Source organism: Pelophylax lessonae, assembly GCF_965119305.1.
Source record: "Pelophylax lessonae genome assembly, chromosome: 7".
Classification (NCBI taxonomy): Eukaryota; Metazoa; Chordata; class Amphibia; order Anura; family Ranidae; genus Pelophylax; species Pelophylax lessonae.
In genome coordinates this window covers 38,258,876-38,283,975 of record NC_138774.1, presented here as the reverse complement: position 1 = coordinate 38,283,975, position 25,100 = coordinate 38,258,876, and the positions used below count along the sequence as shown (strand labels likewise).

Here is a 25,100-nt window from a genome sequence, read left to right as displayed (position 1 = left end):
AGGCTTTTCTCCCACTTTAAATAATGCAATGCCCATCCCTCACCTTCCTTGCTGGTCAGGGTATTTCTGCTTGCAGTAAGATTCCAATGATGCATAGACCTTCTCCCTCAGGACCTCCACATCACCTGGATTAGACAGTCCTTTGGCATCTAAGAAGCAGGACAAAAAAAAAAAAAAAAGTCCATTAAAATACAAGCTGTAAATTGTGAGGCCATCAACCTTACTGTGGATTCACTAATTGGCAAGTCACAGATTCAAAACAAACATCTGTCCAATGAAGGATCAGGAGACCTCTTCTTGACTTGACTTGGGGGGGGGGGGGGGGGGGGGGACATTGTCTAACCAATAAAGGTGGTGCATTAGCTCTAAAATTTGCAACAAGCTGAAACTGCCACTTCTGTATAACTATCTTGACAGCTTACTATCTACATATGGCCAAAAGTACCTACCTGGGTTAAACAAAATGATCGCTCGCAGACAGCCGAGTTCAGTCTTATCCATGCGCATGTCTCTCATCTTAGACACAAGTTCCGTAAGCACTCTGAAAATACACAACACCATACTAATGAAGCCGGCAAAAGCAGAAGCCAACATGAAAAATATAATATAAAATACAGATTTATACCACACCAAATTGGACACAGAAAGGCAGCAATTACCTGTCGAATATGGCCCCCACCCCAGCGCTGTGTGCACTATTGCGGTGGACGTGGAGTCCGGTAGCCAGCAGGATGCCGTCTTTCACAGAAATGGAGCGGTGGGAGAAGGAGGCGATGAGGAGCTCATTCCATCCTGAGGAAAGAGGGTACAGAGGATTTTACCTACTGTAATGTGCAGGAAAAAAAACACACCATATTGCTTGTTAGACCTCCCATTCCAAAACCACTTGCCTACTAGGGCAATTTTTTAATTTTTGCATACTATAAAATCTGCATTTTTTGCAAGACATGACTCTAAACCCCCCCCCCCCCCCCAAACAATTACATAGCTTCTGAAAGCATAGACCCCAGAGAATAAAATGGTAATAGTTGCAATCTTTTATGTTGCATGATATTTGCATCTATTTATCAAACGCATATTTTCAGAAAAAAATAAATATTCTAAAATGAATTTAAGTGAAATTATGATTACCATTTTAAATTTAAATGGGTACAATTAAAAAAAGCTGGGGCTGCGGTGAGTCAGATACCAAACATATCAAGCCCTAAAATTGCATGCGCCAGTGAAATCACAAAAAACTATTGTTTACAAAATGCCCCACAGATGACAATGCTTTGGCAGGTTATCAGTTTAGAGTTAACAATTAAAGTGTTTGTTACCCCAACATTTCATATTCCTGATATGTGCCTGCTGTACCATGTACTTGCATGAGAAAGTCTCCTCTTCTCTTTGTATTGCTTCCTTTATGTGAAATCCTTGTTGTTCCTGCCAGTCCCTCTGCGTTCCTTTTAAAAACTGACTACGCTAAGCAGGAGAGCACAGCGTGGTCAGTTCTCTAGCTATGCTGGGAACTCAGTGTGCTCTACTCCAATGACCAGACTTGTTCTGACACGCCCCCGCTGCACAGCCATTAATAGGGAAGATCAGTGTGCTTCCGCTTCTCCTCCTTGCGGTTATGCAGCTGAGAACAGAGGTGATGTGATCACTTATAAAAAAAGGGGGAAAAAAGGGATTGACTACGGCCTGGAGGACCTTTCTCCTGAACGCTTGATCCTGAGCTGAAGAAAGAAGGCCTAGTCTATAATGCTTAATAAACGTTGAGAAGCTCGACAATGTTGCTGCTCACCAAACCTGTTCTGGTGTCACTCCTGCTCGCTCAGCCCAGGAAGCTGACAGCGCCTGCCAGGAGTGAGCAGTTGGGGAAAAAGGCTACTCCTTCAGCATTTTAGAAGCTTCCACAACTGCCTGCTTGATCCACCGGGCGATTGTGCTCTTCGAAGCTTGGAACCCCAATTTACCAAAATAAAAAATAAATAGGGTATTGGATTTTTTAACGCCTTCGGACAATTCCAAAAACCACAAGACACAGGCCCTCATGTCCAGTTGGTGGAATTCTGCTTCTTTAGGATTAGTTGGAGACGTACAGAAGGAAGGCAAAACAATCTCCTGAGCCCTGTGGAACTTGGAGGCAACCTTAGGCAAGAACTCTGGATCCGTACACATTACCAGTCTGTTCTCAAAAATTTGCAGGAAGGGCTCCTTATTAGAAAGCACCTCACTAATGCATGTGGCTTTTGAAATCGCAACCAAAAAGGCCTAGCTCACTTTAGGGACAGGTCTTTCTCTAGCGAACGTTTTATCCAACCTTGCAAAAAACTGTCAAATCCCATTTTGGCAGAATCCTAAACGGAATGGGCCTAATTCTGGCTAACCCCTTAAAGAACCTGCTGACTAGAGGTTCGAATGCCAGGGGCTGCCCTGGAAAAAACAGACAAGGCCGCCACCTGAACTTTTAATGTACTAATAGCCAGCCCTTGGTCTGCTCCATCTTGTAAAAACTTCAAGATGGCTGGAATACATGTGGACCATCTTCCTGGTGTCCAACCATGAACAGAAGATTTTCCAAAACAATGTAAATTGCTTGGGTCACTTTCATTCCTACTAGATAGGGTTGTGAAAACAATCCCGTCTGAGAGCCCCTTAGAGTTCAGGAGGCTTTCCTCAGACACTAAGCCGACAATTTCAGGTTCTGTATTTTCGGTAACAGGACCGGTCCCTGAGACGGTAGATCTTCCCTCTCGGGTAGAATGAGGGGAGGTTCTGCCGCCAGGTGCAATAGCGTGGAAAACCAAGGCCTCTTTGGCCAGTATAGGACCACCAGAATCATTGTGGTGTGTTCTTGGGCGAACTTCCTCAGGACTAGGGAATAAGTGAACGGGGGAAAGGCGTAGCACAGGCGAAACACCCACTTCTGGGCCAGGGCGTCTATCCCCCTGGCTCCCACGTCTCTTTCCAACTAGAAATACCTTGGAACCTTGGCATTTGTCTTGTATGAGAATAGATCCACCTCTGGAAGGCCACACTTCTCTGTCACTAGCTGAAACATGTCCTTGTTCAGTGACCATTCTGATTCGTGTACCCGGTGGCGACTTAAAATGTCCACCAGACAATTGTCCACTCCTCTGAGGTGGACTGCAAAGATTTAACTTCGGTTTACCACGGCCCATGTAAAAATGGTGCGTGCCAGCCAGATCAAGGAAGGGCACCGTGTCCCCCCCTTTTGCTGATTTACAAGACCACCACTACGCTGTCCGAGAGGACCTGTACATGATGATTCCTCAACTCTTTGGTGAATGCCCCTCAGAGCTTCCCAAATTGCCTGCAACTCTCTCCAACTGGCTAATCTTTGGGACTCTGCTCTAGACCAGGGCCCTTGGGCCACTTTTGATCCACAGTGGGCTCCCCATCCCCAAGCACTGGGGTCTAAGGCGATACGGATGGACACTGAAAGGGACCACTGAAACCCCCCCTGCAAGAGGTTTTCTCTGTCACCCCCACAACCACAGAGACTGATTGGCCTTTGAAGATAAAAGAAAGGTCTCGCCCAGTGACTGGTGTCTCCTGTCCCAGTTTCCCAGGATATTGGCCCTTGCCCACGGAATCGCTGGGATCGTTGCTCCCAAGAGACCAAGACCAGACATGGCTGTTCGGACGGATACCACTAGATTTCTTTTAAAGGAAGCGGCTGTAGCCTTTACCTTTTCCACCTTCTCCTTCGTGAAATAGATTGTCTGTGTTACCAAGTTTACCCTGTATCCTAGGTCAGTGTTTCTCAACTCCGGTCCTCAGGGCACACTAACAGGCCAGATGTTAAGTATTACCTTGGGGAGATGCAGACTAGAATACTGCAATCACTGACCAACAAATGATATCACCTGTGATGTATTTCAGTTTTCTTGCAAACCTGGCCTGTTAGTGTGCACTGAGGACCGGAGTTGAGAAACACTGTCCTAGGTAGCATAGATCCTATGCCGGGGTCAGGTTTGATTTTTCCCTGTTTATCAATGACCCCAGATTTTGATGAAGACAGGCCAAACGGCAGAGTCCTGAACTGAAGATGGTGAAAGTTATTCCCCCACTTGATTGCCACTCTCAAAATTTTTGTGATTCTTCATGGATCGGGATGTGCAAATAAGCGTCCCTCAAGTCGAGGGAAGCCATAAAGCAATTTAGGGGAAGAATAGATTTTGCCGTAAAGATTGTTTCCCTTCAAAACTTCTTGCAGACCATCCAATTGTTCAGAGACTTCAAGATTTGGTGGAATTTGCCCAACGGTTTCCGAACCACGAAAACGTGTGAATAGAAACCTTGGTTCATCTCTTGCTGCGGCAATGGAATGAAAACCCGCTGGTACACCAGGTCGCCAATTTGAGACAGAAGGGCTGTCTCCTCCTGAGGATCCCTGAGATGGGAGGTTATGCGCGTCCTTGCAGGCGGAGTGCCCTTTAATTTAATTTGATAGCCCTCCCTGATTATCCTCAGTATGAACCCATTTGGGGTAACTTTTTCCCACTGTGGGAGGAACTGCTCCAATCTCCCTCCCACCGGAACCAAGTCATTGGGACCTTGGTTTTTCTCTTGAGGAAGAAAGGATGCCACCCCTCTGTTTCCCCTCCCCCACTGCTTCTTAGGGGCTGTTCTTAGTGGCTGGTGCTTTAGGGCCCTGCCCCTGCGACCTTGGCGGTGAAAAAAAACGGAATTTTTGTAAAATCTTACCTGTAAAATTCCTTTCTCTGAGTCCTCCGACAGTCGCCGCCCACTTCATATTCATCACCAATGGGGTTATGTCCTTTATTCCGTAGGAGTAGCTAGGCAATAGAATATGTTAGTACAAAGACTTTTAACATATCCCACCCCCAGGGGGTGGTCCCCTCAGTACATAACCCTCCACTTCCTGTATCCAACTCAGTTTCAGTGGAATAGCAGTAGAGAGTACATCAAAACCCCAAAAGAGGGGCGGGGGCGGCGACTGTCGGAGGACTCCGAGAAAGGAATTTTACAGGTAAGATTTTACAAAAATTCCGTTTTCTCTTACGTCCTCCGACAGTCGCCGCCCACTTCATATTCATCACCAATGGGGATGTCCCAAAGCAGTGTAAACATGAGGGGTGGGAAGAACGCAGCCGCGCCCAAGGCAACGCCCAAGGGTTTCAACAGCCAGGCCGTCAAGGCCAGCGACTAAAGCAGGATGGAAGATCGGTCCTTGCGACAGAAGATCTTCTCGAAAAGGCAGACGCCACGGGGCGTCGATTGCCAGATTTACGAGGTCTGCGTACCAGGACCGGCGAGGCCAGTCCGGTGCCACAAGAATCACCGTGGTCGGTTGCGCGAAGGAACCTGGACAGCAATTGAATCGGTGGGAACGCATACATCAGTTGGTACTGAAGCCACGGGGCAACCAACGCGTCCGACGCGTCTGCCCGAGGATCGCGCGTCCTTGCCACGAACCGAACAGGTCTACCTCCGGAAGACCCCACCTCGCGCACAACATCTGGAAGACAGCCGGGTGAAGGGACCATTCCCCCTGGTCCAGGGTCTGGCGGCTCAGATAAACCGCCTGCCAAATTTCCACCCCCGGAATGTGAACTGCCGATATTGCCGGGACATGCGTCTCGGCCCAAGACAGAATCGCGGCCACTTCTCGAGCCGCCCGGGCACTCCTGGTGCCCCCTTGGTGATTGATGTAAGCCACCGCCGTGGCATTGTCCGTCCGCACCCGAACCGGGTAGCCGTGAAGATTGTCCGTCCAACGACGAAGACAGAGGAGTATCGCTCGCAGTTCCAGAACGTTGATCGGAAGGGAGGATTCCTCCGTCGACCAAACACCCTGGGCGGACAGAACGCCCAGAACACCACCCCAGCCAGACAGGCTGGCGTCCGTGGTGATCACCGTCCATGAAAGGGGACGAAAAGACTTGCCCCCCGATACTGAGGGGGATTGAAGCCACCACAGAAGATCCCTTCTGGTCTGAGAACTTAATGACATCTGGAGATCCAGAGACTGCGGACGCCCGTCCCACTTGGACAATATCTCCGCTTGGAGATCCCGTGTGTGAAACTGGGCGAAGGGAATCGCCTCGAAAGCCGAGACCATCAATCCCAGACACCGCATGCACGTCCGAATGGACGAAGATGGAACGTCCCTGAGGGACCTGACTGCCTCCTGAAGAGCTGCGAGTTTTTCTTCCGGCAGGAAGACCTTCGCCTGGACAGAGTCCAGAATCATACCCAGGTAAGAAATCCGAACCGATGGGCACAATGTCGACTTTGGAAAATTGATCGTCCAACCAAACTCCTGCAGAGTCTGCAACGTGACGGACAGATCCTTCTCCAGACTCTGGCTGGTCGCAGACCGAACCAGAATATCGTCCAGATACCCCAGAACCGAAATGCCCTGGGCCCTCAACAAAGCCAGAACCGGTGCCAGCACTTTGGTGAACACCCTCGGAGCCGAGGCGAGACCAAAAGGCAACGCCACAAATTGGTAATGATCTTCCGCTATGGCGAATCGAAGGTACCTCTGGTGACCCTCGAAAATCGGGATGTGAAGATACGCATCCTTCAAGTCGATGGAAGCCATGAACTCCCCCGGAACCAGGGCAGCCACCACCGACCACAGGGATTCCATGCGGAACTTGCGCACCCGCACAAAGCGGTTCAGCGCCTTCAAGTCCAGAATCGGACGCACCTTGCCCTCCTTCCTGGGCACGGTGAGCAGATTGGAATAGAACCCTCGAAATCTGTCCCGATGAGGCACCGGGACCCCCACTCCCTGAGCCCTCAGGTCCTGCACCGCTAGATGCAGGTCCCGCAAACGCTCCGGGGATAACAGAAGACTTGAGGGAAAAAAATCTGCTCTCCGGCCGAGCGAGAAACTCGATCTAGTAGCCAGATCGAACGATTTCCTGTGAATTGGGTGAGGGCGCCCCTTCAGGCCGCACTGTTGTGGGCCGCAGAACCGGATTGGCCGGACTTTTGCTTACCTGCCCACGGCTTCCTGCGGGAGCCTTGACCCTTGGACGGCTTGCCCCAAAGTGTGACCGAAAGGCACGAAAGGACCCCTGAGGGGGCCGAAAGAAAGCATCCTTTTTTCCAGGAGCCGTCTTAGTCTCGTGGGATTGAGGTAAGAGCGTGCTCTTACCCCCCGTGACCCCTTTAATTAGGGCATCCAGGGATTCGCCAAAAAGGCGAGAACCATCAAAAGGCAGATTGGCCAAGGTCTTACGTGAAGATTGATCCACAGACCAACACTTCAACCAAACCAGGCGGCGAGATAACACCGCCACACTGTGTACACGTGCAGCCAACGGAACCATATCCAGGTCCGCATCACACAAATACATGACACCCTGGTGGATTTGATCCACCATATCCAAAGTCGCCTGGGGGCAGAATCAGCCACCAGGACACGCCTAAGCACCTGCGTCCAGCTTGCGACCGCCTGGGCCGCCATAAGTGAAGCAAATAAAGCTTTCAACATAGAACCCATAATAGAATAGGTACGACGGGCAAGGGACTCCATCCTCTTGTCCGTGGCATCCCGGAACACCGGGGTGTCTTCTGCAGGAATCGCAGTGGACTTGTTCAAAACTGCTAACGCATGGTCCACCGGAGGTGGGACACACCAACGCCCATCAGTAGCGGGCGTAAAAGGATAGCGCAGCTTAAACCTACTTGGTACAGCAAAAGGTTTGCGTATATTACGCCATCGTTCTTTCACAGCGCGCTGAAAATCATCAGTGAATGGAAACATCTGCGATGATTTGCGCCTTTTCTGCGTCCCATAAGCCGCCAAGGCAGCTGGAGGACATGTGCCCTCCTCCAAACGCAGAGTTTGCTTGATAGAAGCAACCAATTCATCCATGAGTGCAAGCTCTTCAGACGAGCCAGGGGGAGAATTATCAACCCCCTCTACCTCAGCCTCCATTTCTGACCCTATAAGGTCCAGGGAGGAACGAGACCCCGATAAGGAGATCTCTGCCACAGCAGCCCCAGTACCATCACCCTCTGAATCAGAGGAAATTGAACTCTGGGCCTTTTAGAGGATTGAGCAGCCACCAGCAGTTGCACCTGAGTCGCAAGGCTAGCCACAATCGCAGCCAAATCCCCCCCGGGGGGGGGAAACCGCAGTCCCCTGGCTTCCCACTAAATTGGCAGGAAACTAGCATTCCTGAGAATCCATGCCCCTGTAGTAGCAAAAATAAATGGGTGACCGCCCCTTTAAGAGAGTGCTGCGATCGTAGCCCACTCACACTAAGCACCCCACACAAGGGACCCCCACAGGGACAAGTATACCAAGGCAGGATACAGGGAATATAGAGAAATGAACCTGGAGAGATCGGTGCTGCCGCTGCTGCCTGCGGTGCTCCTGAAGGAAAGGAAGTGCTGGCATACAGGGCGCTCTATGAAAGCCTATGGAGGCTACAAGAAAATGGCCGCCATGCATGTAAAACATGCGGCCGGAGCGATCGCAGCCAAAATGGCGCCGAAACCGCCGCTCCCACACCCCATGAGGGAGAAGTAAAACACACCATCTGCCCAAAAAAGGAACATGGTAAACCGCCGCAGCGGCGCTGTAATGTGCCTCACAGCACACAGCCGTTCACACAGACAGAAAACTGACACAGAGTGCAGCCAGCCCCCCCTCCTGCAGCCCACAGCATGCAATGTGAGAGATAGGGAAAACGTAATAGTGTGAACACAGGGCAAGGTACACAGTCCCAGACTGACACCCCCCAGACAGACAGGTCCCCACATAAATGCACTTACCTCTCACATGGCGTGGGGGACCCGCACAGGCGAACAAACCGCTGCACATGAGGCAGGGAGAGTCGCATCCAGGACGCAGCAGAAGGTGGGTTGAGAAACCGCACAGCGTCCGGTGAGGTAGCCACCTCACCTAGCATCCCTGCACGGAACAGGGATGGGTCGTTCAGATAACTCAGGAGCGATACCTGACTGAACGCTCGATGGCGGGCTGAGAAACCACTGACCCACAGCCTGCTACCAGGGGGGTCAGCCCGAGACGCAGCCCGCATGATCCTCTTCTTCCGAAGAACTAACGCTGGTAAAATAACAGCTAACAAGAAAGAGAGAAAAAACTCAAATAAAATCCAAAGAAAGGAAAGAAAGCTGAGACAAGGTGCCCCAGCACAGAAACTTCCAGCTACTCCTGACAGCTAGACAAATGAAACTGAGTTGGATACAGGAAGTGGAGGGTTATGTACTGAGGGGACCACCCCCTGGGGGTGGGATATGTTAAAAGTCTTTGCACTAACATATTCTATTGCCTAGCTACTCCTACGGAATAAAGGACATAACCCCATTGGTGATGAATATGAAGTGGGCGGCGACTGTCGGAGGACGTAAGAGAAAAACGGAATTTTTGTAAAATCTTACCTGTAAAATTCCTTTCTCTGAGTCCTCCGACAGTCGCCGCCTCTTCATATTCGTCACATATGGGGTATTAGACTTTGCTCCGAAGGAGTAGCTAGGCAACAGAATATGTTAACAATAAAGCTTTAACATATCCCACCCTCAAGGGGTGGTCCCCTCAGTCAATACCCTCCTACTTCCTGCAACCATATCTCAGTTTTAGTGGAATAGCAGTAGAGTATACAACCAAACCCCAAAAGAGGGGCGGGGGCGGCGACTGTCGGAGGACTCAGAGAAAGGAATTTTACAGGTAAGATTTTACAAAAATTCCGTTTTCTCTTACGTCCTCCGACAGTCGCCGCCTCTTCATATTCGTCACATATGGGGACGTCCCAAAGCAGTGCAAACATGAGGGGTGGGAAACGCATCCGCGCCGAAAGGCAACGCAGTCTCCACATCAAAGAAAGGAACCTTACCAAAGGAAGGAAACCAGCTGGGCAACAGCAAAAATAAGTGCTCAACAGGAGCAACAACCCAGGAAAAGACAAAAAAACCAGGGGATACAAAAAACTATCCCAACAGCCAGGAGTCCCCAACAAGGGACCCTATGGAACAGCCGCACTAAGAACCTTGCGGCCAAAGGAAGCATCCGCCGATGCCTGAACATCTACTTTGTAGAATTTTGTGAAAGTGTGCACGGTCGACCAAGTCGCCGCCTTACACACCTGGGCTACAGAAGCCCCATGACGGCAGGCCCAAGACGTACTCAGTGATCTAGTAGAGTGCGCCTTCACAGGCACAGGGGGAACCTTCCCCTGCAAGGCATAGGCCTGTTCAATGGTCTGCCTGATCCATTTGGCGATGGTAGAGGCCGAAGCCGCCATGCCCTTCCGAGGACCCTCTGGAAGAACAAACAAGGAGTCCGTCTTACGAAAAGACTCAGTCGATTTAAGGTAAACCCTAATCGCCCGAACAACATCCAGAGAGTGCAATCTCACCTCCTTTGGATGTTTAGGCTTCGTGCACAACGAAGGCAAAACAATATCCTCGTTAAGATGGAATTCCGAAACTCGTTTCGGCAGAAAAGAAGGATTAGGTCGCAAGACCACCTTATCCAAATGAACAACCAGGTACGGAGACTTGCAGGACAAAGCCGCTAGTTCCGACACTCTGCGAGCCGAAGTGATCGCCACCAAAAAGGCGACCTTTTTAGACAACAGAGACAACGAGATCTCCCTGATCTGTTCAAAAGGAGCACGTTGTAACACAGAAAGAACTAGATTCAAGTCCCAGGGGGGCAAAGGATCCCTCCTAGGAGGAACCAGATGCCGCACACCCTGAATAAAAGTGCCAACCAAGGAGTTGGAAGCCACGGGACGTTGAAATAGAACGGCCAGCGCAGACACCTGACCCTTTATCGTGGCCAGCGCCAAACGCTGATTGACACCCGTCTGAAGGAAAGACAGCACACGGGAAACCGAGTACGTGCGGGGTGAAAACCCCCTGGACTCACACCAGGCAAAATAGGCCTTCCAAGTACGGTAATAAACCTTTCCCGAGGAAGACTTCCTCGCGTTGATCAAGGTATGAACGACCTCTGGAGAGAGACCCTTCTCCTTCAGGACCTCGGTCTCAACAGCCAGGCCGTCAAAGCCAGCGACTGTAAAGCAGGATGGTAAATCGGTCCTTGAGACAGTAGATCGTCTCGAAGAGGCAGACGCCAGGGGGCGTCGACCGCCAGATTCACGAGGTCTGCGTACCAGGACCGGCGAGGCCAGTCCGGTGCCACAAGAATCACCGTGCTGCGTTCCGAGTGTAACCTGCGAAGGAACCTGGACAGCAACTGAATCGGTGGAAAAGCGTACATCAGCCTGTACTGATGCCACGGGGCCACTAACGCGTCCGACGCGTCTGCCCGAGGGTCGCGCGTCCTTGCCACGAACCTCTTCACCTTGTAGTTGAGGCGAGACGCGAACAGGTCCACATCTGGAAGACCCCACTTCGCGCACAACATCTGGAAGACAGCCGGATGGAGAGACCATTCCCCCTGATCCAGGGTCTGGCGACTCAGATAGTCCGCCTGCCAGTTCTCCACTCCCGGAATGTGAACCGCCGTTATCGCCGGGACATGAGTCTCGGCCCAAGACAGAATGTCGGCCACTTCTCGAGCCGCTCGGGCACTCTTGGTGCCCCCTTGGTGGTTGATGTAGGCCACCGCCGTGGCATTGTCCGTCTGCACCCGAACCGGGCAGCCCTGCAGCCGGTCCGTCCAGCGATGAAGACAGAGCCTTATCGCACGCAATTCCAGAATGTTGATCGGGAGGGAAGACTCCCCCTCCGACCAGGTCCCCTGGGCGGACAGAACACCACCCCAGCCCGACAGGCTGGCATCCGTAGTGATTATCGTCCACGAGATCGGACGAAACGACTTGCCCCCGGACACCAACGGGGACTGGAGCCACCACAGAAGGTTTTCCCTGGTGCGATGACTCAACGAGATCTGAAGATCCAGAGATTGAGGTCGCCCGTCCCACTTGGACAGGATCTCCGCCTGGAGACCCCGCGTGTGAAACTGAGCGAAAGGAATCGCCTCGAAGGCCGAGACCATCAATCCCAGACATCTCATACACGTTCGCAGAGACGAGTGTGGAACGTCCCTGAGGAACCTGACTTCCTCCTGAAGAGTCCCGAGTTTGTCTTCCGGCAGGAAGACCTTCGCCTGCACCGAGTCCAGTATCATTCCCAGATAGGGAAGACGAACCGACGGACTCAGTGTCGACTTTGGAACATTTATCGTCCAACCGAACTCCTGCAGAGTTTGCATTGTGACAGACAGGTCCTTCTCCAGACCCTGACCGGTCGCAGACTGAATCAGAATGTCGTCCAGATACCCCAGGACAGAAATGCCCTGGGCCCTCAATAATGCCAGAACCGGTGCAAGCACCTTGGTGAAGACCCGCGGAGCCGAGGCGAGCCCAAAGGGCAACGCCACGAACTGGTAGTGATCCTCCGCAATGGCAAATCGAAGGTATCTCTGATGCCCCTCGAATATGGGGATGTGAAGGTACGCATCCTTCAAATCGATGGAGGCCATGAATTCCCCCGGAACCAGGGCAGCCACCACCGAGCGCAGGGACTCCATGCGGAACTTGCGAACCCGCACAGAGCGGTTCAGAGCTTTCAAGTCCAGAATCGGACGAACCTTGCCCTCCTTCCTGGGCACGGTGAACAGATTGGAATAAAACCCCCGAAATCTGTCCCGATGAGGCACCGGAACCACCACACCCTGAGCCCTCAGGTCCCGCACCGCCAGGTGCAGATCCCGCAGGCGCTCTGGAGACAGTTGTAGATTTGAGGGAAAAAATCTGCTCTCCGGCCGAGAGAGAAACTCGATCTTGTAACCAGATCGAACGATTTCCAGAACCCATCTGTCCCGCACACGGGCCAACCAGGGTTGAAGAAAACCGAGCAAGCGTCCCCCCACCCCAAAACTGGGTGAGGGCGCCCCTTCAGGCCGAACTGTTATGGGCCGCAGGTCCGGATTGGCCGGACTTCTGTTTCCCAGACCAGGGCTTCTTCTGAGAGCCTTGGCCTTTGAACGGTTTGCCCTTGTAGTGCGGCCGAAAGGCACGAAAGGACCCCTGAGGGGGCCGAAAACTCGCATGCTTCTTCCCAGAAGCCCCCTTAGCCTTGGGGAAATGGGGCAAGAGAGTGCTCTTACCCCCGGTAATCCCCTTAATCAACACATCCAGGGACTCCCCAAAAAGGCGAGACCCATCATAAGGCAGATTGGCTAAGGTTTTACGTGAAGATTGGTCCACCGACCAACATTTCAACCAAACCAGGCGGCGAGACAACACCGCCACGCTGTGCACACGTGCAGCCAACGGAATCAGGTCCAAGTCCGCATCACACAGATACATGACACCCTGGTGGATTTGATCCACCATATCCAGGGTCGCCGCCGAGGCCGAATCGGCCACTAGGACGCGCCTAAGCATCTGCGTCCAACTTGCGATCGCCTGAGCCGCCATGAGAGAAGCAAACAGAGCCTTAAGCATAGAACCCGTAACAGAATAAGTATGACGGGCAAGAGACTCCAGTCTCCTATCCGTGGCATCACGGAAAACAGGGGATCCCTCTGCAGGGATCGCAGTGGCTTTGTTCAAAACCGCAATTGCATGATCCACTGGTGGAGGCACACACCACCGTTCATCAGTGGCAGGCGAGAAAGGATAACGCAGCTTAAATTTACTTGGAACCGCAAAAGGCTTGCGCAGATCGCGCCATTGGTCCTTAACAGCGCGCTGAAAATCAGCATTGCAGGGAAAAACCTGCGGCGTCCTGCGTTTTCTCTGCGTCCCATACGCCGCCAAGGCAGCTGGGGGACACACCTCGTCCTGCAAACGCAGCGTCTGCTTAATGGAAGCAATCAACTCATCCATGATTGCAAGCTCTTCAGGCGAGCCAGGGGGAGAATTATCAACCCCCTCAACTTCAGCCTCTACCTCAGACCCCACTAGATCAAGAGAGGAGCGGGACCCCGATAGGGGGGTCCCTGCCAGAACAGCCCCATCACCTTCACCCTCAGAATCAGAGGACAGAGCAACTCTGGGCCGTTTAGTAGATTGAGCAGCCACTAGCATTCGCACCTGGGCAGCAAGGCCAGCCACAATAGTGGCTAAATCCCCCCCTGGGGGGGAAACAGCGGTCCCCTGGCTTTCCACCAATACTGTGGGAAACTTGCCCTCCTGAGAATCCATTGCCCCTGTATGCCAGACAACCAAGGGTTAACTGCCCCCTTTCAGCAAGCGCGGCAAGCGCAGCCCACCGCACCACACTCAGGCACAACGAGACCCCCACAGGGAATATACAGACTGAATACAGGCAATGGAACACAGGAATAGAAGGATAAAACCTGAGGAGACTCCGCTGCTGCTGCTGCCTCGATCGGTGCTTCCAGGAAAGAGGAAGTGATGCTGCCAGGGCGCTCTATGTAAGCCTATGGAGGCTACAAGAAAATGGCCGCCGTGCATGTAAACCATGCGGCCGGAGCGGGCGCCGGTAAAATGGCGTCGGTTGGCGCCGAAATCGCCGCTCCACAGTGCATAAAAACACACACAATCTCATCCCATTATATGGATACATGTTAGATCGCCGCAGCGATCGCTGTATATGCCCCAACATGCCATTAAAAACATGCCCCACAGCACACAGCTCCTCACACAGCCCAGTCTGACACACTCAGTGTCATACAGCTCCCCCCCCCCCTTGCAGCCCACAGCATGCAGCCGAGAGATAGGGAGACAAGCAGTGTGATTCAAAGGCAGGTTACACAGTCCCAGACTGAGACCCCCCCCAGACAGACAGGTCCCCACATAGACACACTTACCTCACATGGCGTGGGGAACCCGCACAGGCGAACAAGCCACTGCACATGAGGCAGGGAGAGTCGCAATTCAAGACGCACACAATGGCGGTTAAGAAACCGCACAGCGTCCGGTGAGGTAGCCACCTCACCAATCATCCCTGCACCGAACAGGGATGGGTCGTTCACTGTGCCAGGAGCGTTACCTGGCTGAACGCTCGATGGCAGACTGGGAAGCCACTGACCCACGACCTGCGACCAGGGGGATCAGCCCGAGACCCAGTCCGCATGATCCTCTTCGTCCGAAGAACTAACTAATGCTGACAAAAATAACAGCTAAGTAACGGTAGAGAGAAAACTCAAACAAAATATCAAAAAGAAGAAAGAGTCTGGGACAAAAAGTCCCAGCACAGAGAGAGCCAGCCACTCCTGACAAGCTAGACATTAAAACTGAGATATGGTTGCAGGAAGTAGGAGGGTATTGACTGAGGGGACCACCCCTTGAGGGTGGGATATGTTAAAGCTTTATTGTTAACATATTCTGTTGCCTAGCTACTCCTTCGGAGCAAAGTCTAATACCCCATATGTGACGAATATGAAGAGGCGGCGACTGTCGGAGGACGTAAGAGAAACAACTTTTTGGGGTCGTCTTAGTTTTGATCGGAAAGGCTTTCTTCTTATCCGCGGTTCGGTCTCCAGGTCCTGCCTGAATAATAGGTCCCCCTCAGGATGCCAGTGTCTAATTATTGAGGCCGGATCGCCTGACCAGGATTTCAACCATCAAGCCCGTCAAGAAGAATTTACAAGGGCTGCAACTTTAGCTGAGAGTTTGGCAGATTGCCATATAACCTGCGGCCTTTTGTAAAAATAGAAGGGAATCCAGGATTTCCTTCCATGAAGTCCCACCTTCTAGATGGGCCTGTAGCTGGTCTAACCTGACCTCCAAATTGCGAGATACCACTGTTGTAGCCATTGCTGTCTTTAGGTTAGCCATGACTACTTCCCAAGATCGTTTCAATAACCCCTCCACCTCCCTAAGGACCCCCATGTCCTCAAACGCGAGGTCCATTGACTTAGCGAACTGCGAAAAAGCTGCGTCCCACGCAGAAGGAATCCTCACTAAAGGGGAACCTCCTCTTTAGGCTTTTAGGAAAAAAAAAATAACTTCTCAGGCTCCACCCATTTTCTTTCGAGTCTAATAGTGCACATTGTACCGGAAAAACACTGCCTTGATCCTCTTTCAAGGTCTGGTGCATCTGATCATGGAGGGACAGAGAAGCCGTTCTTACTTAATCTCCAAGGATTTATAAATCACGCCCAACAAGGCATCCACCTCCTTGAGTGCGAGCCTGTATCTAGGCGAATTAGTTCCTTGTTCCAGAATGTCTTTGGACAAGGCCACTTCACTTAGCTCCTCTAAGGAATCTGGATCTTCCTCTCCCATTTCGTCGTGCTCCTCTGGGGCCGAAGAGAGAGGTACTTCAGCTTGCTGTTTAGGGGTCTCAAGGTTCAACAGCATATACTTAATTTCCTTCATTTTTCCTAACGCCCAAAATCAAAACCTTACACACCCCTGTAGTCTCCTTGTATACCAACTTGTCTATACAAGGTTTGCAGAGCGGTTTGTTCCATCCCTCCTTAAACTTGGATGCACAAGCGGGCACCCCCTTACACCCCCCCCCCCCAACTTTCTCTGCTTCTATGGGCTGAGCCTGAAACAAGAAAAGGGGCTAGTGGAAGAGAAAAAAAAAAAGCTGTCAGGCACCCTAGACAGAATGGGTGTACCTTCACCAACACCCCTGTGTTGGTGAAGGTGCACCCATTCATGTTAATTTGAATGCAAGCAGCGCTCACTCAGCATACCTAGTTTCCAGCTCGGCAGAGACTCCTCTCCCCACCGGGCGGACCACGTGGGGATCATCCAGGCCTCCCTTAGCTATCTTGGAGGAAAGCTTCCCCTGCAGCCTGACCTGGGGCCCAAGACCTCTGCATCAGGTAAATGCAGAGCTCCACACCTGCCTCCTTCTCTGGTGGAAGAAACACAAAGACTGGGAAAGCAGGATGGTGATCTCCCTTTATGGATCTAAGATTGGTGTTTCCTGCCTACTGGAAGTGGAGCCTACTCTCCCTACTATGCTGTCCTGGACAGACGACTGGAGAAAAATTATTTTGAATTTATTGTAAATACTTTATTTTTTTTTCTTTAACTGTATTGCCATCACAGGGGGCTGCAATGGCATTGGCGATGTAAATAAGCCCATCGCACACGTTCCTGGACATAGACTCATCAGTAGTGGGTGCTGCAGTGACTACCAACTGGAACTGGACCCATCATAAATCAATGCACAAATTCGCTAGCACACCAAGGATCGTCAAATGTCATCCAACTTCTACTGCAGAAGGATCACATCACCCAAGAACAAGTAGCTTTTCAGAGCCATGCGGGAGCCCTTTGTCAGGCGTGTGGTGATGAAGGGGTCCTGCACTGGTCTGAAAAGTTGCAGTTTGTGATGTGATCTTTCTGCAATTAAAGCTTTGGAGGACATTTGACGACCCTGGTGTGCTGGCAAATATGTGCATAAGTCCTGTTTATGGAGACATTGAGGGTCTATTACATAGTCAGGGTGAAAAAAAAGTCCATCTAGTTTAACCAACATTAGACCCATAATTATCTCCCATGCCCTCCACCAAAGGTAATAAAGCACAGATTGTGCTCGATTACCTGCAATCTTGGCTAGAGTAGCTGGGGAATGACAGCTGTGAACCCTGAAGTGACATATTACACATCACTTCTGGACTCATAAGTCTGCGATGTTCCCCGATCACATTCTGCTCAAACTGAGTCATTTGATTTAGATTTGCATAGGGTAAGACATGGTAAAAAAAGGAAAGTTCCTTAAACTTTCAGTCTCAAAGATGCAACAGGAAGAGAAAAAACCCTTTCGTCAGATTTTCCAGATATCAAATCTAAGTGGTAAACCGTGCTAAAGTGATACATTAAAAATACAGTAGAGTAGTAGAGTAATAGTAAAACATATAATAGACCAAAAAGTCACGCTAATATGAATATAAACAAAACGAGTTTCATTTTCTAAGCTGCCGTGTACGAGATTCATCCTTCGGTTCTCATATAAACTGACTGTATGCTGGGAGGACAGACTTTTTTTTATTTTTTTAAATGGTCGATTTGTTTCCTGTCCCACTGGGGGAAGCTTTATTACCCAAGGGCTGTCCTGGAAGACTACTGGAAACAGTTACTGGTTACTGTTACCAGGGGAGCATTGCAGTGTACTGCAGGTGGTTTTCTGGAGTGTTCCTGGAACCCAGCGGCTCCTGTCATCCTTTCCTGCAGCGTCGGTATCTCCAGCAGCAGCCATCGCTTCTCCCCAGCCTGTGGTCAAGGAGGGGAATCAGATGTCCCTTGCACAGACTTCACATCCACTCCAGCGTCCTGCTTCCCATCGCACCCCCTCTCGTTTATAATTTCCAGCGTGTTTTGCGGTTTGATTGAAGACCCTATCACATCACCCTGCACAGGTCTGTTTGCAAGCGTGTTCAACCATTCCAGAAATAGATGGTTCACTATAACTGGTAATAAAAAGAGAGAGGAGGCGCCTCTAAGTGTAGACTTTAGTACATTTATTAAGATATAATAAGCACTCAATTCAGTTCAAGATTACAAATGGTAAGTGGGCACCATCCTTGGTGTTCCAGGGTAGGAGTGTTCATCATCCTGTGGACGCCGCCATCGGAATCAGTGTCCCCTCTTCACCGTTATGCTGGCAATAGTGGTGGATGGAGCAGGAGTGGGAACGTGGCTTGGAAGGCAAACAGACGAAAACCGAGGCTTGGAGAGCGGGAAACTCCGACGTCGTGAATAGATGACGTCGCAAAACTGCGACGCTTTCTAAGCGTGCCTGCTGCCGATGGAAGCGGCCGCGCTCCTTCTTCATGGCAATCTGCGGTGAAGCGGGGGACACTGATTCCGATGGAGGCGTCCAAAAACTGATGAACACTCCTACCCTGGAACACCAAGGATGGTGCCCACCTACCATTTGTAATCTTGAATCGATGTGAGTGCTTATTATATCTTAACAAATGTACTAAAGTCTACTTCGAGGCGCCTCTTCTCTCTTTTTACTTCCAGCTTTGTTGGAACCTTTGGATTATTGGTTCATTTGATGGCAGCCCTACATGTTGGACATTTTTATCATGCATAGACTATTATGGACTTTTTCTATATTGTGCAGCTGATGCGCCTGATTTATGTTTTTCACTATATCTGGTAAGCGTCCCCTTTAGTAGGTGGTGGGTGTCACAGGATGATTATTTGATGCAATTTTTTGAAACATCTCCTTTTTGGATCTAGATACATAGAATTCACGCGGATTTAATTTTACCACAATTTTCCAGAACTGATCACCAGTTTTTCCAGATACATGTGTCCCAAATGCAAGATTTCCCCTCACCTCTTGTTCTGGGGACAACTCTAAAATGTTGTGTTTCCTTTCACTTTCTATTTCTGTGACCATGATTAGCAGAACAAAATAGAGGGTTGGAATCTCTGCTCCCTGATAGGAACACTAACAATAAACTAACAGAGCACCAAACCTTTTCCAATCCCCCCAAAAAAGTTTTCCTAGAAATACACCTTAATCAGGAGTTGCATCCCCTTAGCGGCTTTAAAGGCTAAGTCGACCATATAAAACATGTTACATGTTCTGTTTTTAAGGTGGAACATGCAACATGTTCACAGCTCCTGCACCTTCTTCCCCTGATCCCTGGGGGATCTTCTCCCTGCACCCGCTGTCACAATTTAAAAAAAGTGTGACACTGCAGGGCTCCGCCCCCACACAGTTGCATTATTCATTCACAGAGAACGGTCAATGAATAAACTACAAGTGTTCAGTGGGGTTGAGGTCAGGAGCTCTGTGCAGGCTACTTGAGTTCCTCCACATCAAACCAAGGGCCACTAAAACTGGAGAGTGCTAAATATGATGCAGCTGTGCATGGAAACCAATCAGCTTCCAGGTTTTTTTTGTCAAAGCTTAAACAAGCTGAAGATAGAAGCTGATTGGTTACCATGCACAGCCGTACCAGATTTTGCACTCTCCAGTTTTAGTAAATCAACCCCTCATGTCTTTATGGAGCTAGCTTTGTGCACAGGGGGTGCAGTCATGCTGGAACAGACAAGGTCAGAGATGCACAATGATCTTTGTATGTTGCAGCATTAAAGTGGTTGTAAACGTGCAATTTTTAATTTTTTTTTTTTTAAAAACAAACCGGTCTATACTTACCTGCTCTGTGTAATGGCTTTTCACAGAGCAGCCTGGATTCTCTTATGGGGTCCCCCGCCCCAGGTCCCTCCTCTTCATCAGGTACCCCCACAGAAAGCCACCTTCCATGTGGGCACCCAATTTGGACTCGCTCCTAAGTGTAGCTGCTGCGCCAATCGACACAGACAGCGGAACTCAGCCCCTCCCCTCGCTGCCATGTCACATGTAATGGCTCCCGCTGCTATCAATATGTCCAATGAGGACAGCGGTAGTGTTCACGTGCACATTGCTGAATCAGATTAGGCAAGAAAAAGGAGGGGTCTGAGGGTGCTGCAGCACAGAAGGTTTTTACCTAATGCATTGAATGCATTAAGGGGAAAAACCCCATATGGCTTTACAACTGCTTTAACCCCAGTTACGACCCACCCTGGCACCCCCTTTAAAAGTTCCTTACACTCCCAAGGTAGGGAAGGAACGGCGATCATGTGACCACTGCGATTGGCTGTCACAGCGGTCACATAATAAGCCAGTAACACCAGCTGCCGATGTTTAATTGGGACTAAGAGCTATTTCCCCAACTTGGTCTTTGTGCTGAGATTGCGCACTCCCAGCACATCAACATTGCCCACCCAGTGATGAATATGAGCGGCATGTGGACATTAAAGCCCACAATTTTGCAGCCGTACATATGGGTTACTGGTAGCACCAGAACTTAAGTGTTTGGAGAGGGGTACACATACTTTTTTGGCCAAAGAGTGCAGAAAGTCACATCCCACTGGCACCAAGCCTCTTACCAGCTCTAAGCAGAATGACCTGATCGTCCAGCGCCAGCTCAGAGAAATGGGGTATCCTCTTGGCCCATTCGACTAGAGTAAAAAGTTGTTTATCAGCAGCTTGACAGATGTTAGTAACTGGGTCACTTGGCTGGAGAAAGACGGAGACAGGAGAGCTCAGTCAAATACTGCAGCATTCTTTGCTTCTAAGTTCAGAAAAGGTTATTCAGTGAGGCAAAAAAGAAGCAGACAAAATCCAACAACAAGACAAACAGCTAATACACAGGGAAAGCATCAAGGTGCCATCATTGACTCACTTGGCTGTGTAAGGGATTGGGAGAAAACCATATGACAACACACTGGGGACAGCTAGACTTAAAGAGTTTGTTTCCTCAACACTTAATATTCTTGTGTGTGCCTGCTGTACCATGTACTTGTATGAGAAAGTATCCTGTTCTTTGCATTTCTTCCTTTATCCCCGGTTCTCCTGCCAGTCCATCTGCTATTCTATTAAAAACTGACCACACAAAGCAGGAGAGCACATCGGGGTCAGTGTACTAGCTGTGCTGGGAACTCAGCCTGCTTGCTCTCCTCCAATGATCAGACTTGTCCTGACACGATGCCCCCCCCCCCGCACAGCCATTCACTGGGAAACCCATGTGCTGCTACTTCTACTTATGCAGCTTTTGCTCCTATTCAGCCGAGAACAGAGGGAATGTAATCATTTAAAAAAAAAAAAAACGGAATTTTTGTAAAATCTTACCTGTAAAATTCCTTTCTCTGAGTCCTCCGACAGTCGCCGCCTCTTCATATTCGTCACATATGGGGTATTAGACTTTGCTCCGAAGGAGTAGCTAGGCAACAGAATATGTTAATAAAGCTTTTAACATATCCAACATATCCCACCCTCAAGGGGTGGTCCCCTCAGTCAATACCCTCCTACTTCCTGCAACCATATCTCAGTTTTAGTGGAATAGCAGTAGAGTATACAACCAAACCCCAAAAGAGGGGCGGGGGCGGCGACTGTCGGAGGACTCAGAGAAAGGAATTTTACAGGTAAGATTTTACAAAAATTCCGTTTTCTCTTACGTCCTCCGACAGTCGCCGCCTCTTCATATTCGTCACATATGGGGACGTCCCAAAGCAGTGCAAACATGAGGGGTGGGAAACACATCCGCGCCGAAAGGCAACGCAGTTTCCACATCAAGAAAGGAACCTTACCAAAGGAAGGAAACCAGCTGGGCAACAGCAAAAAAACAAGTGCTCAACAGGAACAACAACCCAGGAAAAGGCAAAAACCAGGGGATACAAAACTTATCCCAACAGCCAGGAGTCCCCAACAAGGGACCCTAGGGAACAGCCGCACTAAGAACCTTGCGGCCAAAGGAAGCATCCGCCGATGCCCGAACATCTACTTTGTAGAATTTTGTGAAAGTGTGCACGGTCGACCAAGTCGCCGCCTTACACACCTGGGCTACAGAAGCCCCATGACGACAGGCCCAAGACGTACTCAGAGATCTAGTAGAGTGCGCCTTCACAGGCACAGGGGGAACCTTCCCCTGCAAGGCATAGGCCTGTTCAATGGTCTGTCTGATCCATTTTGCGATGGTAGAGGCCGAAGCCGCCATGCCCTTCCGAGGACCCTCTGGAAGAACAAACAAGGAGTCCGTTTTACGAAAAGACTCAGTCGATCGAAGGTAAACCCTGATCGCCCGAACAACATCCAGAGAGTGCAATCTCACCTCCTTTGGATGTTTAGGCTTCGTGCACAACGAAGGCAAGACAATGTCCTCATTAAGATGGAATTCCGAAACACGTTTCGGAAGAAAGGAAGGATTAGGTCGCAAGACCACCTTATCCAAATGAATAACCAAGTACGGAGACTTGCAGGACAAAGCCGCCAGTTCCGACACTCTGCGAGCCGAAGTGATCGCCACCAAAAAGGCGACCTTTTTGGATAACATAGACAACGAGATCTCCCTGATCTGTTCAAAAGGAGCACGTTGTAACACAGATAGCACGAGATTCAAGTCCCAAGGGGGCAGAGGATCCCTCCTAGGAGGAACCAGATGCCGCACACCCTGAATAAAGGTGCCAACCAAAAGGTTGGATGCCACGGGACGTTGAAACAGAACGGCCAGAGCAGACACCTGACCCTTTATCGTAGCCAGCGCCAAGCGCTGATCAACACCCGCTTGAAGGAAAGACAGCACACGGGACACCGAGTACGTGCGGGGTGAAAACCCCCTGGACTCACACCAGGCAAAATAGGCCTTCCAAGTACGGTAGTAAACCTTCCCAGAGGAAGACTTCCTCGCGTTGATTAAAGTATGAACGACCTCCGGAGAGAGACCCCTCTCCTTCAGGACCTCGGTTTCAACAGCCAGGCCGTCAAAGCCAGCGACTGTAAAGCAGGATGGTATATCGGTCCTTGAGACAGTAGATCGTCTCGAAGAGGCAGACGCCACGGGGCGTCGACCGCCAGATTCACGAGGTCTGCGTACCAGGACCGGCGAGGCCAGTCCGGTGCCACAAGAATCACTGTGTTGCGTTCCGATTGAAACCTGCGAAGGAACCTGGACAGCAACTGGATCGGTGGAAACGCATACATCAGTCTGTACTGATGCCACGGGGCCACTAACGCGTCCGACGCGTCTGCCCGAGGGTCGCGCGTCCGTGCCACGAACCTCCTCACCTTGTTGTTGAGACGAGACGCGAACAGGTCCACATCTGGAAGACCCCACTTCGCGCACAACATCTGGAAGACAGCCGGGTGGAGAGACCATTCCCCCTGATCCAGGGTCTGGCGACTCAGATAGTCCGCCTGCCAGTTCTCCACCCCCGGAATGTGAACCGCCGTTATCGCCGGGACATGAGTCTCGGCCCAAGATAGAATGTCGGCCACTTCCCGAGCCGCTCGGGCACTCCTGGTGCCCCCTTGGTGGTTGATGTAGGCCACCGCCGTGGCATTGTCCGTCTGCACCCGAACCGGGCAGCCCTGCAGCCGGTCCGTCCAGCGACGAAGACAGAGACTTATCGCACGCAATTCCAGAATGTTGATCGGAAGGGAGGACTCCCCCTCCGACCAAGTTCCCTGGGCGGACAGAACGCCCAGAACACCACCCCAGCCCGACAGGCTGGCATCCGTGGTGATTACCGTCCACGAGATAGGACGAAACGACTTGCCCCCGGACACCATCGGGGACTGGAGCCACCACAGAAGGTCTTTTCTGGTGCGATGACTCAACGAGATCTGAAGATCCAGAGATTGAGGTCGCCCGTCCCACTTGGACAGGATCTCCGCTTGGGGACCCCGCGTGTGAAACTGGGCGAAGGGAATCGCCTCGAAGGCCGAGACCATCAATCCCAGACATCTCATGCACGTCCGTAGAGACGATTGCGGAACATCCCGGAGGGACCTGACTTCCTCCTGAAGAGTGACCTTCGCCTGCACCGAGTCCAAAATCATTCCCAGGTAGGGGAGACGAACAGACGGACTTAGTGCCGACTTTGGAAAATTTATCGTCCAACCAAACTCCTGCAGAGTTTGCATCGTGACAGACAGGTCCTGCTCCAGACCCTGGCTGGTCGCAGACCGAACCAGAATGTCGTCCAGATACCCCAGGACAGAAATGCCCTGGGCCCTCAATAATGCCAGAACCGGTGCAAGCACCTTGGTGAAGACCCGCGGAGCCGAGGCAAGGCCAAAAGGCAACGCCACGAACTGGTAGTGATCCTCCGCAATGGCAAATCGAAGGTACCTCTGGTGACCCTCGAAGATGGGGATGTGAAGATACGCATCCTTCAAATCGATGGAGGCCATGAATTCCCCCGGAACCAGGGCAGCCACCACCGACCGCAGGGATTCCATGCGGAACTTGCGAACCCGCACAGAGCAGTTCAGAGCCTTCAAGTCCAGAATCGGACGAACCTTGCCCTCCTTCCTGGGCACGGTGAACAGGTTTGAATAAAACCCCCGAAATCTGTCCCGATGAGGCACCGGAACCACCACTCCCTGAGCCCTCAGGTCCTGCACCGCCAGGTGTAGGTCCCGCAGGCGCTCCGGAGACAGTTGAAGATTTGAAGGAAAAAATCTGCTCTCCGGCCGAGAGAGAAACTCGATCTTGTAACCAGACCGAACGATTTCCTGAACCCATCTGTCCCGCACACGGGCCAACCAGGGCTGAAGAAAACCGAGCAAGCGTCCCCCCACCCCAAAACTGGGTGAGGGCGCCCCTTCAGGCCGAACTGTTATGGGCTGCAGGTCCGGATTGGCCGGACTTCTGCTTACCAGACCAGGGCTTCTTC

General features: G+C 51.0%; 1 protein-coding gene across 1 annotated transcript in view; it reads right to left on the bottom strand.

The window, feature by feature from the left end:
- RXRB (retinoid X receptor beta) overlaps positions 1-25,100 on the bottom strand; it is a 116,551-nt gene that overhangs the window by 3,338 nt on the left and 88,113 nt on the right. Inside the window, exons 6-9 of the mRNA XM_082263130.1 lie at positions 20,814-20,943; positions 660-792; positions 450-541; positions 44-149 (exon numbers count right to left, since the gene is read on the bottom strand). Coding sequence (XP_082119256.1) covers positions 44-149; positions 450-541; positions 660-792; positions 20,814-20,943 — 461 coding nt within the window. The remainder of the gene's footprint in view (positions 1-43; positions 150-449; positions 542-659; positions 793-20,813; positions 20,944-25,100) is intronic.